Source organism: Urtica dioica, chromosome 2 (assembly GCF_054948205.1).
Source record: "Urtica dioica subsp. dioica isolate 48M chromosome 2, U.dioica_male_clone48M_v1_H2, whole genome shotgun sequence".
Taxonomy (NCBI): domain Eukaryota; kingdom Viridiplantae; phylum Streptophyta; class Magnoliopsida; order Rosales; family Urticaceae; genus Urtica; species Urtica dioica.
In genome coordinates this window covers 28,655,979-28,672,598 of record NC_142757.1, presented here as the reverse complement: position 1 = coordinate 28,672,598, position 16,620 = coordinate 28,655,979, and the positions used below count along the sequence as shown (strand labels likewise).

At 43.5% G+C, this 16,620-nt stretch overlaps 1 protein-coding gene and 1 long non-coding RNA gene across 2 annotated transcripts; one reads left to right on the top strand and one right to left on the bottom strand.

Moving 5' to 3' along the window:
- Positions 1-3,474: 3,474 nt before the first annotated feature.
- On the bottom strand, positions 3,475-5,295 carry LOC149404258 (uncharacterized). The gene is made up of 3 exons (XR_016295471.1): positions 5,210-5,295; positions 4,591-4,670; positions 3,475-3,903 (listed from the first exon to the last, which is right to left on the bottom strand). It is a non-coding gene; the product is annotated as an uncharacterized LOC149404258 (long non-coding RNA).
- Positions 5,296-5,698: 403 nt separating this feature from the next.
- Positions 5,699-6,274, top strand: LOC149404257 (uncharacterized). The gene is made up of 2 exons (XM_089607469.1): positions 5,699-6,050; positions 6,177-6,274. Exons 1-2 carry the CDS (start codon positions 5,699-5,701, stop codon positions 6,272-6,274), a joined length of 450 nt encoding a protein of 149 aa, XP_089463595.1.
- Positions 6,275-16,620: the final 10,346 nt, after the last annotated feature.

The following is a 16,620-nucleotide window of genomic DNA, read 5'->3' as shown; positions in this document are numbered from 1 at the left end:
GACACTTGCACTTTTCATTAGTGTTGGGGATCGTGGGTTACAAACAACAAGTATAACCCTCCCACTTAGTTTTTGGAGTTGGTTCATCGACTCTTATAAGTTCGGAAACAAATTTCCTAGTTAGAGAGCGACAGAGCGGACAACTAGAAGAGAATCCTAGATCGACATGTTCAGAGTAGTATTAGTGCATAAAGGCACAAGGTACATACTCGATCTTTTCCTATTTTCTATTTCGGGAAAGTGCGTGAGGGAAGTGTGAACTTCAACTCACTCGAACACTTGAAAGTTTGAGATTACACATCTTTTTATTTTTCGGCTTGTCTACAAGGAGACCTCCCACTCAAATTTTCAAGAGCATATAGATTTTGAACATATGTGATATAGATATAGTTTTGAAAACATTTTGAAAATTTATTTGATTTGGATGACAAAATATTTTCAAGTTTGAAAGTGAAAACGGTTTTTCAAAATTCAAACTAGTTTTGTAAAAATTCAATTTCAATTAAACTTTCAAAAATCAAAACATTTTAATCTTACACATTATGTTTATAATCATATGAAAAACATTTTTGCTCACGAAAATTTTCTCATTAGAGTTCTATAACTCATGGTAGTGGGGTTTGAAAATCCGGATTTCTAAAAAACTGGAGTTTCAGACAGCCGCGCACCTCGGAGTAAAATCGTCATATCTGGCGGCTCCGATGTCCTTTTGAGCCGAAACTGGTGGCATTGGACAGAGGACAGACAGAGCTTTAATTTCATTCAAGAATCATTAAATTTAGATTTCTGAGCAGAGAGTTATGCCACTTTTAATGCGGGTTTACTCCAGCTCGAAGAAAAAGAAATAAATTAAAGCTTGGTCCTTTTTAGGTGCGAAAAAGAATCGAGTGTAACGGAACGTTTTAAGATGTTGTTTAAAGCTTTTATTTGTGTTTTATTAGCAGGGTAATAACATAGAATAAAAGAAATAACAACATGCATAAAACGATACAAGTAAAAATAAGAAACTAGCAAGATATCAAAACTAGTCACAAATTTTACTCGAAATTTCTCAAACCTTTAAAACACGTTTTTCAATATAAAAAATTAAAAACTTTTAGAACTGATTCTAATGTGTTTTAAAAAAACATCCCATACTCATAGAAAATCAACATGCTTTTTAATTTAAAGACATGAGCAATAAATTAAAAAAATCTAAGATTACAATTCTAACTTGTCACAAAATTAGTAAACTTTCGAAAACGATTTTCAAGCTCATAATTTTAAAAACATGTACATGCGAATCTTTGACCATAGCTCTGATACCATTTGTTGGAATTGATCTAGGGTTTAAGAAAAAGATTAAACGCTTCGGGAAGCGGCGGAATTTTAAAAAATTTCTTTTCAAGTAAAAACGGTTTTTACTAACCTAGACAAAGAAGCAAGTACATGTAATTAAAAACCAATATGAGCTAAGAGTTTACTAACCTTTCTTGAAGCTTGAACTTTGAAGAAGCTTTTGGAAAGTTTGCAACGCTCGTCTCCCCTCGCAGCACGTCTCTCTTTCTTTCCTCGCCAACTCGAGCAACCACGAAAGTTTCTATCACATGAATCACTCGAGAATAAAGGAATTAGTGAGTGGGCACTTTTAAACACGACGACTCGAGAACAAGTCTCAAAGTCGAAGAGCTAAAACCACTAGGTCAAATGAGGACCTAGGTGCCAAAACAAAAACAAAAATAACTGGAGAGAGAGAGAGGAGAAATCGGCCACAAGGTCTAGAGAGAGAGTCTCTCAATCTCTAACTTATGTGGAATGAAATCAAATGAGAGGAATGAGGTGGGGTATTTATAGGAGGAGGATTACCTTCAAAAGGTAGTTTCCTCATACCCCTTGCACGTCCAAATGAGCTTCTAGAAGCCTTTGGATTTGTTTCCTCATTTGCTTTCTCTCTTATTGGCCGAAAATGCACTTTCCTTCTAAAGGAAATTTGTTTCCTCTTTTTCTTTTGGCAAGTATCTTCATACATCAATGCACAAAATAAACTCTCTTTTTCTCTATGGGGCTGCACGAAATTAGTCTCCCATTCTCTTGGGTTGGACGGCCAAAGGGCTTCCAGAAAGCCTTTCTAGATTTTTCTTTACTTGTTCATGACAACATAAGAAAAGCCCATTGAGAATTTTCAAGTAAAATTCTATGAAATGAAATTAATCCACAAGGCCCAATGAACACATCATGGCCAAGTGATCTAGGCCATCATATGACCATGTCAAAAAAATTTATTGACATTCATTTCATGCTATGTCCAAAAAGACAAATTTACCCTTTTGACAATTTTCGTAAAACTTGTCTCGTTCTTGTTTTGACTTAGCTTCTAGTTTAACTATTCCTACTCGATATGATTTGTGACAGTGACCTCATGGATCCAAATGAACAAAGCTTGAGCTAAACACTTGGACTCAAAAGTTCACAAACCTTTTCCAAGTTTATCTTAATGCCAACTGACTCCACTAAAGAGTTGACACTGAAAATCTCTCGGTTCAAATGAATTTATTTTCTACTCAAGAATTCAACCTAATTATGATGAGCGGATCCACTGAATATTATCTATGTTTACCCTTCATGAATGTCATCAGCTAGTCGGGATTTACTAAATTACCATTTTACCCTTCTAGCTGTTATTTCCTCAACTCCTTTGTCGCTTGTGAATAAGTTAGAAACAATGTATTGACGAGGAGCTAACAAGTCACATTGTTTCATCCAAAAGAGTCATGACTCAGTTTGGACACTGGCCAGTTCATTTATTCACACTCCAAGGAACAAAGCATGAGGTGACATACATTGCATTTCAGCAATCTTGTACATGAATTCCATATCTATGAGAACTTCACAAAGTTATTCATGACAGACTCACAACTTAGTACTTCACCAATAGGCCTTGTTCGGAATCACATAGTGAGTCCGAACTTTGACTTTCTCAAATGAGAATACTAAGGTGTGAAATGGCATGTCTCATTTCAGGATTAAGGTAAGCATGATGCAATTCATACATAGTGACTTCGAGACATAAGAGGTTAAATGGTTTGTTCTTATATTGTCTCTAGAAGTGCACTGGTCAATTCAGTACCTTCGGAAGATACCTAGAAGAACTATAGAGTCCCCAACTCTCAATGCCTCATAACCAGACATCATAGATTCTTCTAACAATCATACTGAGGTCAATAGTCCTTTGACCCTAAGATTGCGAATATATCGTTTTAAGCAAACTACGAAGAGTTTGTTCATGCAAATCTACATTTGTCTCTTCGTAAGTTGTTAAGTTTGTTTATGGACTAAAAGACTAAGGTTTTATCATAAAGCTTCAAACAAAGAAAGAATGAATGAACGTTTCAACTTTATTAATGAATAGATAGGCAATTACAAGCAAGAGTCTTCATGAGACTTTATTACATCAAATGTACAAAATAAAGATTACAACTCTTCTTGTGGGCACCATTGACAACAGGAAGTCCAAAGTCTGACCGGTCGAATGGCCACCCTCTCCCGTTTTGTGGCTAAGGCAACCGACAAGTGTCAACCGTTCTTCAAAGCTATAAAGAAGACGGATGTAGCGCGTACTTTTATTTAATATTTTAATAAAACTGAAAATACCGTTTTAAATTCAAAATCATAATTTTTTTTTATAAAAGCATAATACTTTCTTTTTATTTCAAAATGCTAATATTCAACTATTAGAAGTCTAGAAAATAAAAGGACAATAATTATACATCCTCAAACATAGTAGCGTGAGTGCGGAAATTTAAAACATAGACTTAGATTAGAAGGTCATAATTAGTACTAAAATAGATAACTAATTATATATTTGCCACTAGCCACATCGCAAGTCGTCTCATCGTCTTCGTTCGGTAACCAACTACTCGTTTCCTGAAAAAGAGTTGGAGAAAGAGGGGTGAGCTATAAAGCTCAGTAAGTAAACATCATGCACGTGAATGATGACATGATAATGAAACCTATATCTCATAAATTATTTTGCATCTCGTTTATTTAAATCTTTCTCTTTGATTCGAGCGCTCGGTGTGTGCCTATGCTTTTGGTACCAATGGACCGTGGTTAAAGAACCTGTTAAACCTTTATTGGATCCATTGTTCTATGCTAGAGGGAGAAGAGTACGAATTAAACCATGGAATCGTACACCACTCAATACTCCCGCCGAAACGGGCTCATTGTCCCCATCATGAATAGGAAAATAAGGGACCTTCCCTAGCATAGTCATTCATTTCATTAAAAACATTTTCAGTCGGTGGGTACGCCGGTCCTCCGCGCCCCTTGCCATTGCGCCCTCCAGACATAAACACACACCCTTTACATTATATATGAAAACCATTTTCATATCATTAGTAGTGTTTTATTCCTTTATTCCTTAAAAACTTTGGATTCATGAGTTTTGAACACTTTATCATGATATGCTATGCTTGAGACCTAAATTTCATATGTAATATTCTATCATGACATATATCAATCAATCAAGCATATAATAGATAACTCACACAAACACATAATCATACATAAATTAAATCTATTAACTAATGCAAGTAAGTAAGGTTTACTTACCTGAAAAACTCAAAAAGATGTCTAAGACTAAGAGAATTGAAACTCGACCATTCACGACGAAGTTGCCTCCGATAATTTTACTGTATTTGTTAAAGTAAAGATTAATAATATGAAACGTATAATTATGGTTACGAAGAGACTTTTGATAGTCTTAAGTTTATTATTCATGTAACATAAATATTAATCTGATACATATATTTTAATCTATGAAATATATATATATAGACATTTATATTTTCTTAAAACTATATATATATATATATATATAAATAATATAGGCTGTTGATCTCTTATATATATATATATGTATATATATATATGTATATATATATTTATGTGTGTGTTTTATAAAATGGTAATGAAAAATACTTGGGAGTGTTAAAATCAATATAGTAACGTACAATTGTATCAGCTTTGGATTGAAGTTCCTTATTAATTATTATTATTGGTATTTGTCAAAGAAGAAAAAAATAATAACATTATGAACAATTAATAATTATAACATGAATTAATAATAGGACAAAAACAAGGTCTAATATATGGCACTAGTTTAATATAAAAAAAAATGTTGTACGTACATAATAAAACAAACAAAAAAGAAGGGAGAGAGTGGGTTTACCAAAACAAGGAGCACCACCTAGAGAAAACTCATGAGAGAAGAAAGAAATAAATCGGCATAATACTTTGTGTGTGTATATATTTTGTGGAGACAAATGAATGGAAAGAACTTGTATTTATAGGAGGGAACTAGTGTTAGTGTGTAAAATATGTACACATGTTTGATTTGTCAAAAATTATGTACCACCGTAATAGAAGTTGATTTTCTTTCCTTCTACAGAATACGTCAGTAGAAAACTTGGGAAGTGGGTTTGAAAACTATCAAATAATGTTACACGTATTTACATATCACCCTAATAAAATTATACGCAGTAAAAAATATTTTATGTAAAAATGTAGTTAGTTGATAATATTGACTAAGGAGCGAAGGAAAGTCTTTATATACTGTAAAGTTATTTTGAAATAATATATATATAATTCATGCATATATATATATATATATATATATATATATATATATATATATACACGCACATTCAGATTTAACAATATGACTACAGTAGGTGTTACAACGGATTGCTTTGTATGGATGGACAAGTTCGAAAAAACCTTCCAAGAAATGAAGCCCTACTTCGGAACACCTCTGTTCCTCTCCAAACCGAAGGAAGGCGAGACGCTCTACGTCTACCTCGCCATCTTCGAATGGGCCGTAAGCGCTGTATTAGTCCGGGAAAAAGATAAGGTTCAATGGCATATCTTCTACGTGAGCAAAGCCTTATTCGATGCCGAAATGCGTTTTACAGAAATAGAGAAACTCTCTCTCGCTCTCCTCGTAGCTGCCAAAAAGCTACACCCCTACATCCAAGCTCACCCTATCGCAGTCCGAACAGGAAACCCCATCGGTAAAGCTCTTCTAAAGGGAACATCGACTCGCATGGCGATCTGGTCCAAAGAACTGAGCACTTACGGAATCGAGTTCCACTCGAGACCGGCAATAAAAGTTCAAGCCCAAGCCGATTGTGTGGCAGAATTCTCCTATACTCCCGACATGGGAAGAGCCGAAGATTACTCGACCGATGACTTGTCGGCTCAAAAGAGAAAGGTTGAACCTATGGGTCCCATCTGAGAATTCCATGTAGACGGAGCGTCCAATGCTCAGGGAGCCAGCGCCGGCGTGATTCTAACCAATCCCGATCGGAGGAGATTACACTATGCCCTCCACTACGGATTCTAAGCCTCCAACAACGAGGCTGAGTACGAAGCCCTCATTGTGGGACTAGAGCTCGCTCAAAAGCTCAACGTACAAAATTTACGAATACACTGTGACTCGCAGTTGATCGTAAATCGGAGGACTCCTCGGTGACGTCTCAAAACTTCAAAAATTGCGGACGCATCGAGTGTGTTAGACGCGTAGGTTAAGGTCGACTACATCGCCAAAGAGCATAACATGATCGCCTACCTGGAAAAAAAAAATGCCAAGCTAGACGGTTTCTCTTGGTTTGAGATCATCCAAATCCCAAGAGAAGAGAACGTCGAGGCTGATGCTCTCGCTCGTTTCGGCTCCGGTATCACTGGAGACGGGTTAGGGACTATCTCGGTCGAGTCTCTCTCGCGACCATCCGTCTCACAGGACGAGGTTGGAACGATCGAGAGTACCGCTCATCCGACTTGGATGACTCCGCTTACGGACTTCTTGCGAGGAGGGATACTCCTCGAAGACCGCAAAGAAGCCGAAAGGCTGAAGGCCCTCACATCTAAGTATGTGTTAAGAGGCGAAACCCTATACAAGCGCGGGTACTCAACCAACCCGCTGCTCCGACGCCTCGATAGTGTTGAGTCGACTAAGGTCCTCTGCAAAATCCACGAGGGCATCTGTGGGAACCACTCCGCTGGGAGATCTCTCGCGCTTAAAGCGCTCTGACAAGCCTATTTCTTACCCACGATGTCAACATTTCTCTAACGTTCCACGACAACCGCCATCTTCCCTGGGTAGCATCGTCGTACCACTTCCCTTTGCAAAATCGGGCGTAGACATCATCGACCAGCTTCCTAAAGCTCCGAGACTGTACAAATACGCCATCGTCGCTATCGACTACATCACTAAGTGGGTCGAAGCCGAGCCTCTAGCCAGAATCACCGAGGCCAATAGAATAAACTTCATCTGGAAGTCCATCATATGCCGCCACGGCGTCCCAGCCTCAATTATGACTGACAATGGTGCACAATTTGACAACGCCCGGGTTAGAGAAGTCTACGACCAACTAGGGATCAGCAAGACATTCTTATCTCCGCGACATCCACAGGCTAATGGCCAAGTTGAAGCCGTCAACAAGACGATCAAAAGCAACCTCAAGAAAAAGCTCGAAGCCAAGAAGGGCGTCTGGGCTGAGGAGCTACCGTTCATCATATGGGCCTACCGAACGACTGTTCGAAACGCCACCGGAGAGACCGCGTTCTCCCTAGCTTTCGGGGTTGAGGCGGTGGTCCCCGTGGAAACCGAGGTCCCCACTTACCGAGTCGACACTTAAAGGCGGTAGGGCTACTCCCTCCACCACACACCTACGTTCGGTCGCCAATGGCAGGAACACAAAGTCACCGGACTATAACCGGCGAAATACATACGTCCGGTCGCCAATGGCACAAACCCAAAGCCGTCGGGCCATAACTGGCACAATACATACGTTCGGTCACCAATGGTACGAACCCAAAGTCGTCGGGCCATACTCGGCACAACACATACGTTCGGTCGCCTATGGCACGAACACAAAGCCGTCGGCCCATAACCGGCGCAATACATACGTTCGGTCACCAATGGCACGAAGCCAAAGTCGTTGGGCCATACTCGATGCAACACATACGTTCGGTCGCCTATGGCACGAACACAAAGCCGCCCGGCCATACTCAACGCAATACATCCGTTCAGTCGCCAATGGCACGAACCCAAAATCGTCGAGCCATACCCGGCGCAACACATACCTTTGGTCACTAATGGCACAAACACGAAGTCGCCGGGCCATACCCGGCGCGACATCTTCGGTCGCCAAATGGCACGAAGCAAAGTCGTTGGGCCACCCCCAATGTAACTGCCAAAACTTGGCACGCTAAACCGTCGGCCTAACCCGACGTACCGATATCGCTATTTAATATGGGTCGGTCGACAACAGGGAGTTGCCCCTAGCAACAAAAGTTGAGCAATCCCTGACCAGGCACGAACGCCTTCCGCCTCGAACGCTAAATGACGACGAGTCATAACGCCAAACGAGTGGAGATTGAATCCCGACTAGGGACACAGACTTGTCAAAACTATTTGCAAGGGTACAAGTCCTTTAAGCCATAGCAACTCACATAGAAGGCACATACGAACAAAATCGCTCACACACCCGACAACGAGATAGCATTTGACTTTAAAGCAATAAATATCTCATGAATAAAAAGAGCGATCGCTCTGAATCCAACAAATATGCGCTAAATGCAAGTGCGCTAAAACAAAATAAAAATCCTGAGAAAGGAAAAAAAAGTGCTAAACATACGCGCTATATAAATAGAAAAAGCCACTTGGCTCACGACGCACCCTCATCAAGAGGGGGAAACAAAGTGTCGAAAAAGTCGAAGTTAACCCCCCGAGTCTCGTTATCGGCTGCGGTCGCCTCCCTACACTGCATCGCCCTGGCTCGGCGAGACTCCTCGGTCCCGATGTCGTAGTCGTCTTGCAAATCGGATGCTCGCCGCTCCGCGTCAGCAGGCATAGAGGAAAGGCAAGCGTTCTCCTCCGCCAAAGAGTCGCGCTCGTGCTCTGCCCGAACACGCACTGCTTCGCTCGAAGCAAGCTGGCTGCGGGATGTCTCCATGGAATCTGATCAAGTGTCCAGCTGACGACGGAGATCGGAAACCTCGGTCCGGAAAATCTCTGTTGATCGGGATGCCACCTCACAAGCTCGGTGCTCCTCAGTCAACTCTCCCGCCATCTTGGCCACCAACATCTAGGCTTCATCGCATCGATCCCGAATGATCTAGAGCTCTACTAGCCTCTCGAAGTTGATCCCAAAGCGTCTCGAGTTCCGCCCCTGAGTGTGAACAGCGATCGAACTGGGCCAGCCTAGACTTCGCATGCGCAAGCTCCTCTTGAGCGATCCCCTAGCGTCGGATGAAGTCGTGCAGGATCCTGTCACTCCACACGGCTCTCGCATACACCTATGGCGAAGAACAAAGGCAAGGGTTAAAAACAGACCTGCGCATATAAAGAAATAAACAAAGGCACTGACCCTCTCAGCATCGGTAACCCCCACCTGGAAGAAGGCGATGTCGCTCTTTCACACCACGTCCTTCCACCAAGATAAGGGAGACTCCGCGAGATATCAAAAGCAATCGGCTCGAGACTTCTTCGCCTCCAGTTCTACTGCAGAGTTCACCCGTTTGGACTCGGAACGCTCATCAGGGAGCACCGAGGCTGAAGCCCTCTTCAGCGAGGCACATGGCTTTTGCTTGGCAGGGCAGGCAGCCTTGACACGATCCTCTCTCGTCTTGCGGTCGGCGACCCTGAAACGGATCTCCGCCATCCTCTCGGGGTTTCGAGAAGCAGAAGCCAGCCTCCGAGCCCTCCTCTTAACGGCTGCACCAACTAAACAACAAAGGTTAGGTTTCAATTAATAAAGAAATCTTTAATCACGAAGGTACCTCGAGAAGCAAGGGCAGTCGGCGGGGCCTCGGGACTAGGCGGCCTGCCCGCTCGGAGAGCCTCCTCGGAGCTCGGGAGAACGGAACCGCTTGCCCGCCTTGCAAGCCTCGGACATGCCCGATATCTCCTTCACAAAGGGGAGCTCCATCGCCCCCTCTTCCGCCGAAAAATTTGCCAGGCAACCGTAGAGGAGGGGCGCCTCACCAAAAGCGTCTGTCGAGACCCACACCCAGGACCTACGACTAGGTGGGTTGTTGTCGTCAACCAACCTCACGTTACCAAGAGCGCGGGCCATGTGAAAGCCTTATTGTCCTGGCGCCGGGAATACGGCAACCAGGTTGCAAAAATCATCCACAGTCATGGCACGTTACGTCTGGCAGTGCCACTCCATGAAACTCATCGCCAACAGGCAATAGAACGCCGGGCTCATCTGAATTCGTCGGAGTTCAAATTTGAGCGGACCATCTATCGGAAGGTTCGGATATAGATGAAGCTTTCGTGCGGGGAAACCTTCGAATTAAAAATGGATCGATTGATGCCACGAGGGGTTGCGGAATACCCGACGATAAATCGGACGAACGCCACAAGAATTTCGAGCACAGATTCTTGATAAGTTCTAGAGCTAAGAGAATAACTCTCAAATTACACAAACACACTCAATGTTATATATATTTCTGGATGCCAAAACAAAGACCAATACAACCACTATATATAGTGTCTTCTAAGAAAATAAAACTGACCTCAATTCAAGGGTTTAAGACCAGGAATTGATTACAAAAACATAACTCCTAATTATAACTTCCAAAAAAAAAAAAAACAACCAGACTCCACACGTAAAAGACACAAATAAAGAAAAAATAAATATGGGAGTTACAACACTCTATACTCAGCAACAAGACTCCAAACGTTTTAAAAAAAAACCAATAAAGCTAAAATAAAAACACCCCATAAAGATGGCTTCAATTCTTGTTTCGGTTGGCACTCAATTCCGCATCGGTTACGGCAGTTATGGTACAATATTCTGTGGCCGTTACGGAACCGTTAATTTCGTATATTTCTTGAAGCAACAAGGCCAGATCTTTGATGAAATATCTTGGAACTACTTCTCTAAGTTGATACTTAGTTTTTCCCCGTGTTGCTGGTCTGATAATGTGCCGTGTTAGGTCCTCCTGTTCCATTGGTGGTCCGATGCTAGAGATGTCCTCATCACATGGAGTCCTAGTTGAGCCATAATCCGCTGAACAAGGCGGAAAGGGGAGACGCAGTCCACAAATGAGGCTGCATATCGTGACGGCAGCAAACCCATTCCTCGGGTGGGATGGCCGGTCCTCAGGGGCAGGTCAAAGCAGCCCCAGCGAGGGAGGGATGTTATACATCTCCTAAAGCGTGCTAAAGACTCTGGTGTTGAGCGTGCTCGCGGCATTGACCCCTTGCAGTCTAAGCCCTCGAGGGCAACAGAATCGCCCACTCTATACCAGCGGGTCCTCTCCAAGGACTTCCCGGAAGCATAGTCCGAGGACTCTACTGACATAAAGACCGCTCTGGCCATCTCCAATACTTTCCCGCTATGCTCCCTCTCCCCATCGCAGGGGAAGGCTCCAGGTCCTCTCCAGGACCCTCCGAATCCGACCCAATGGGGTCATCGGAGTGAATCTCATCCAATAATGATTCGAAGGAACTATAGCAAGTTCGGCGCCCGAGGCCTCTAAGTCAGATGCCCGGGGAAGCCCTGCAGACTTGGCCACCTTGTCTCGCCGTTTGGGCCGGGGGGCGTCGAAAGACGCCTCACGAGAGACCAAGTTTATCACTAAGCGTGACGAGCGCGTGTCGCGAGACCCCTCTTCCCCCCCTTCAGGGCCACACCTAGTTGATGGGCCACTCCCAGGCTCCGCCAGCTCGGCCAGTGCCGCGGCGTTATTCTCCAATTCAGCAAGCCATAGATCGGAATCCCGTCGAGTTCCTCGAAGGGACCTTTGTCCGCCCCCCCCAGAATTATGGGAAGGTCAGGAAAGGTCGACCTCGGGACCACCAACTTGGGAAAAGAATTAACTCCCTATCGAAGGATGGAAAAAATAGGCAAGCCCCGAAAATTTTGACTCGAAAAAGAATTTTTTAATTCTTAAGGCTGCCAGGTGTTAAGAAAATGGGGAGGGGACCCTACTATTTATAGGAGAGGAAGGAGTGCAGTCCTACTCCCAACCCCCCCCCCCCCCCCCCACCCCCATGCGCGCGCACAACGGGCCCGGCCCGGGCGCCAGCCTCGCGCCCACGCTGGCCCGTCGGCGTCATGCCACGTGCAGGCCCTGCAGTCGAGCCGATCGACCAGGACCCGGCCCGGTCCCGACGGCCCGATCCCCATGGGTCCGGCCCAAAAAAATAAATAAATATATATACATATGAGGGACAAAAAAAGGCCTCAACACCCTCGAAAACTAAAGTTCACGACTCGTAACTCCCGAGCCATGAACAGGGCTAATGTTACCGGTCATTTTCGGGAAACCGGAAAAACAAAAACAATATCGCGCCGGCCGGGCCAGCCGCCAGGCCTCGGTCCGTGCACGTGCTGGCCCGCGCGCGCACTGCATCGACGAGCCCGCGCACGCCCCCGGCCCCCCGGCCCTCCGACCCGCGAATGCCCCCTCACTCCCGGCCCTCCGGCTCGCGCGCGCACCTAGCTCCCTTGCCCGCGCGCGCCTTGCTCCATCGCCCACGTGCGCCCTCTTGCGCGCATCCTACTGCCTCGGTCATGCACCCCAGCGCTGGCCGGGCCTCCTTCGGCCGTGCGCCCCAGTCTCGGTCGGGCCTCCCTCGGCGACCGTCGGTACATCCCTACCGGGATGCTAGTCTGATCACGCTCCCGGCCGAGCTCCAGGCCCCGGCGTGCCCCGCGCCCGGCAGAGCCTCATGTTCGCCCGCGCCCCGCGCTTGGCCGGGCCTCACGCCTCACGCATCCCAGGTATTGGAATGCCCCTCCCCCTACAACATAATACTAGGAAGACCATGGATATAAGGATGAGGGCAGTGCCCTCAACATTCCATCAGTGCATTCGGTTTCCTACACCCGAAGAGGTAAGAGAGATCAGAGGGAACCAAGCAACTGCTCGCAGTTGCTACCTCACAAGCCACAAGATAAAAACTGAGACGTCTGGCGAAAAACAATAGCAATTAATGAACATTAAGCCGGCTCACGAAGAAGACCCAAAAACCGAAGAGTCGGACTCCCCAAGTACCAAGATGACATTGCAAGTGCAGCTCGACGGCCTTGTTCCATCAAAGTGTATAGGAATCGGAGCCGAGCTCAAAGGAAATATACGGCAAGAGTTTATTTATTTTCTAAAACAAAACAAATCCACATTCGCCTTGACGACGGAAGATATGCCAGGAATTAGCATCGACGTTACATATCACAAGCTCAACGTTGATCCTGGTTTCAAGCTCAGAAAACAAAAAAGGTGCAGGCTCGGCTCCGATAGGGCACGAGTAGTCAATGACGAAGTAGACAGCACAACGTTGATCCGGATTGGTTATCCAACGTTAAAAAGGAAAACGAAAAATTGAGGGTATGCATCTATTTCACCGATCTAAACAAGACGTGCCCAAAAGATAGCTTCCCCCTGCCATCAATAGGCTAGTCGAAGCAACAGCGGGACATAAAGTCATGTCGTTCATGGATGCATTCTAAGGATACAACCAAATCTTGACACATCCCGACGACCAAGGAAAAGCTGCATTCATTATAGACCGAGGCACATACTGCTACATGGTCACGCCATTCGGACTATAAAACACTGGCGCCACCTATCAAAGGCTAGTCAACGAAATGTTCGCCGAAAAAATAGGAAAAACCATGGAAGTGTATATTGAGGATATGCTCATAAAATCCCTAAGGGAAAACGACCACATCTAACATTTGGAAGAATGTTTCAAAGTACTCAACAAGAATCAAATGAAGCTTAACCCAACTAAATGTTCATTCGGAGTCTCATTTGGTAAGTTCCTCGGGTACTTGGTGACCCAGCGAGGAATCGAGGCAAATCCGGATCAGTTGCATGCCCTAAGAGAAATGCCATCACCTCTCAACAGACGCGAGGTGAAAAGATTGACAGGTCGGATCGTCGCTCTCAATCGCTTCATCTCTCGATCTACGGACAAATGCCTACCATTCTATCGACTCCTTAACGGAAATAAAAAGCTCGAATGGGATGAAAAATGCGAAGAAGAAGCGTTTAAAGAGTTAAAATCATACTTGTCGACACCCCTTGTCCTCTCAAAACCCATAGAGCGAGAACCACTCTACCTATATGTCGTTGTGTCCCAAGCGGCAGTTAGCGGAGTACTTGTCAGGGAAGAACAGGGTGACCAACGACCAATATTTTACGTAAGTAAGTCGTTAGTCGATGCAGAAACACGATACCCTATTGTGGAAAAATTGGCATTGGTCGTCGTTTCCGCTGCTCCAAAACTCCGACCATATTTCCAATCCAACACCATAATAGTAATGACGACCCAGCCACTTAGGAGCTTTCTACATAGTCCCAACCAGTCGGGGAGACTGACCAAATGGTCTGTGGAACTAAGCGAATACAACATCGAGTATCGAATTAGGACATGCGCCAAATCACAAGTTTTGGCAGGTTTCCTAGTCGAACTCCCCAGAGAAAATCCACCTAACATCCCGTCACGGTGAAATAATTGAACAATCATTTAGATTCGACTTCGTCGCGTCTAACAACGAAGCCGAATACGAAGCATTAATAACCGGGAAACGATTAGTCACAGCTGTCGGGGCAAAGCAAGTCTAAGCTTTCTGCGATTCGCAACTTGTAGCTAATCAATATTTCGGTGAGTACGAAACGCGAGACGAGGGAATGAAAGCCAATCTGAAGGTCGTAAAAGACATCACGGTGCATTTCAAGCAATTCACTCTTGTTGTCAATGGTGCCCACAAGAAGAGTTGTAATCTTTATATTGTACATTTGATGTAATAAAGTCTCATGAAGACTCTTGCTTGTAATTGCTTATTCATTAATAAAAAGTTGAAACGTTCATTCATTCTTCCTTGTTTGTTTGAAGCTTTATGATAAAACATTAGTCTTTAGTCCATAAAGAAACTAAACAACTTACGAAGAGACAAATGTAGATTTGCATGAACAAACTCTTCGTAGTTTGCTTAAAACGATGTATTCGCAATCTAAGGGTCAAAGGACTATTGACCTCAGTACGATTGCTAGGAGAATCTATGATGTCTGGTTATGGGGCATTGAGAGTTGGAGACTCTATAGTTCTTCTAGGTATCTTCCGAAGGTACTGAATTGACCAGTGCACTTCTAGAGACAAGATAAGAACAAACCATTTAACCTCTTATGTCTCGAAGTCACTACGTATGAATTGCATCATGCTTACCTTAATCCTGAAATGAGACATGCTATCTCACACCTTACGTATTCTCATTTGAGAAAGTCAGAGTTCGGACTCACTATGTGATTCCGAACAAGGCCTATTGGTGAAGTACTAAGTTGTGAGAATGTCATGAGTAACATTGTGAAGTTCTCATAGTTATGGAATTCATAAACAAGATTGCTGAAATGCAATGTATATCACCTCATGCTTTGTTCCTTGGAGTGTGAATAAATGAACTGGCCAGTGTCCAAATTGAGTCTTGACTCTTTTGGATGAAACAATGTGACTTGTTAGCTCCTCGTCAATACATTGTTTCTAACTTATTCACAAGCGACAAAGGAGTTGAGGAAATAACAGCTAGAAGGGTAAAATGGTAATTTTGTAAATCCCGACTAGCTGGTGATATTCATGAAGGGTAAACACTTATAATATTCTGTGGATCCACTCATTACAATTAGGTTGAATTCTTGAGTAGAAAATAAATTCATTTGAACTGAGAGATTTTCAGTGTCAACTCTTTAGTGGAGTCAGTTGACATTAAGCTAAACTTGGAAAAGGTTTGTGAACTTTTGAGTCCAAGTATTTTAGCTCAAGCTTTGTTCATTTGGATCCATGAGGTCACTGTAATGAATCACATCGAGTAGGAATAGTTAAACTGGAAGCTAAGTCAAAACAAGAACGAAAATTGTCAAAAGGGTATTTTTGTCTTTTGAGACATAGGATGAAATGAACGTCAATAAATTTTTTGACAAGGTCATTTGATGACTTAATGTCACTCGGCCAATATTAGTCTTATTGGGCCTTGTGGATTAATTTCATTTCATAAGAGTTTTATTGAAAATTCTTAATGGGCCTTTCTCATGTTGTCATGAACAAATGAAGAAGCTTCTAGAAGCTCCTTCTAGATGAGAAATAGGCGCCCAACATACCCATAGAAAGAGAGAATATTTTGTGCATAAATGTATTTAGATACTTGCAAAAAGAAAAAGAGGAAACAAATTTCCTATGCATGGTAATGGGAATTTCGGCAGAGTAAGGAAGGGAACAAAAGAGGAAACAAATCCAAAGGCTTCTAGAAGCTTGTTTGGCCGTGTGACTCTAAGGGAAGGAGAGCAATATTTGCTCATGAATATGTGATATTCAATGAAAAAGGAAACTACCTTATTGAAGGTAAAACCTCCCCTATAAATAGAGGCCTCATTCCCTTCATTTCATTCATCCAACATAAGTTAAAGATTGAGAGACTCTCTCTCTAGACATTGTTGGCCGAACTCCTCTCTCTCTCTCTCTAGTCAATTTTGTTTTATTGTTTTGGCACCTAGGTCCTCATTTGACCTAGTGTTTAGCTCTGCGACTTCAAGACTCGTTCTTAAGTCGTAGTGTTTAAAAGTGCCCAC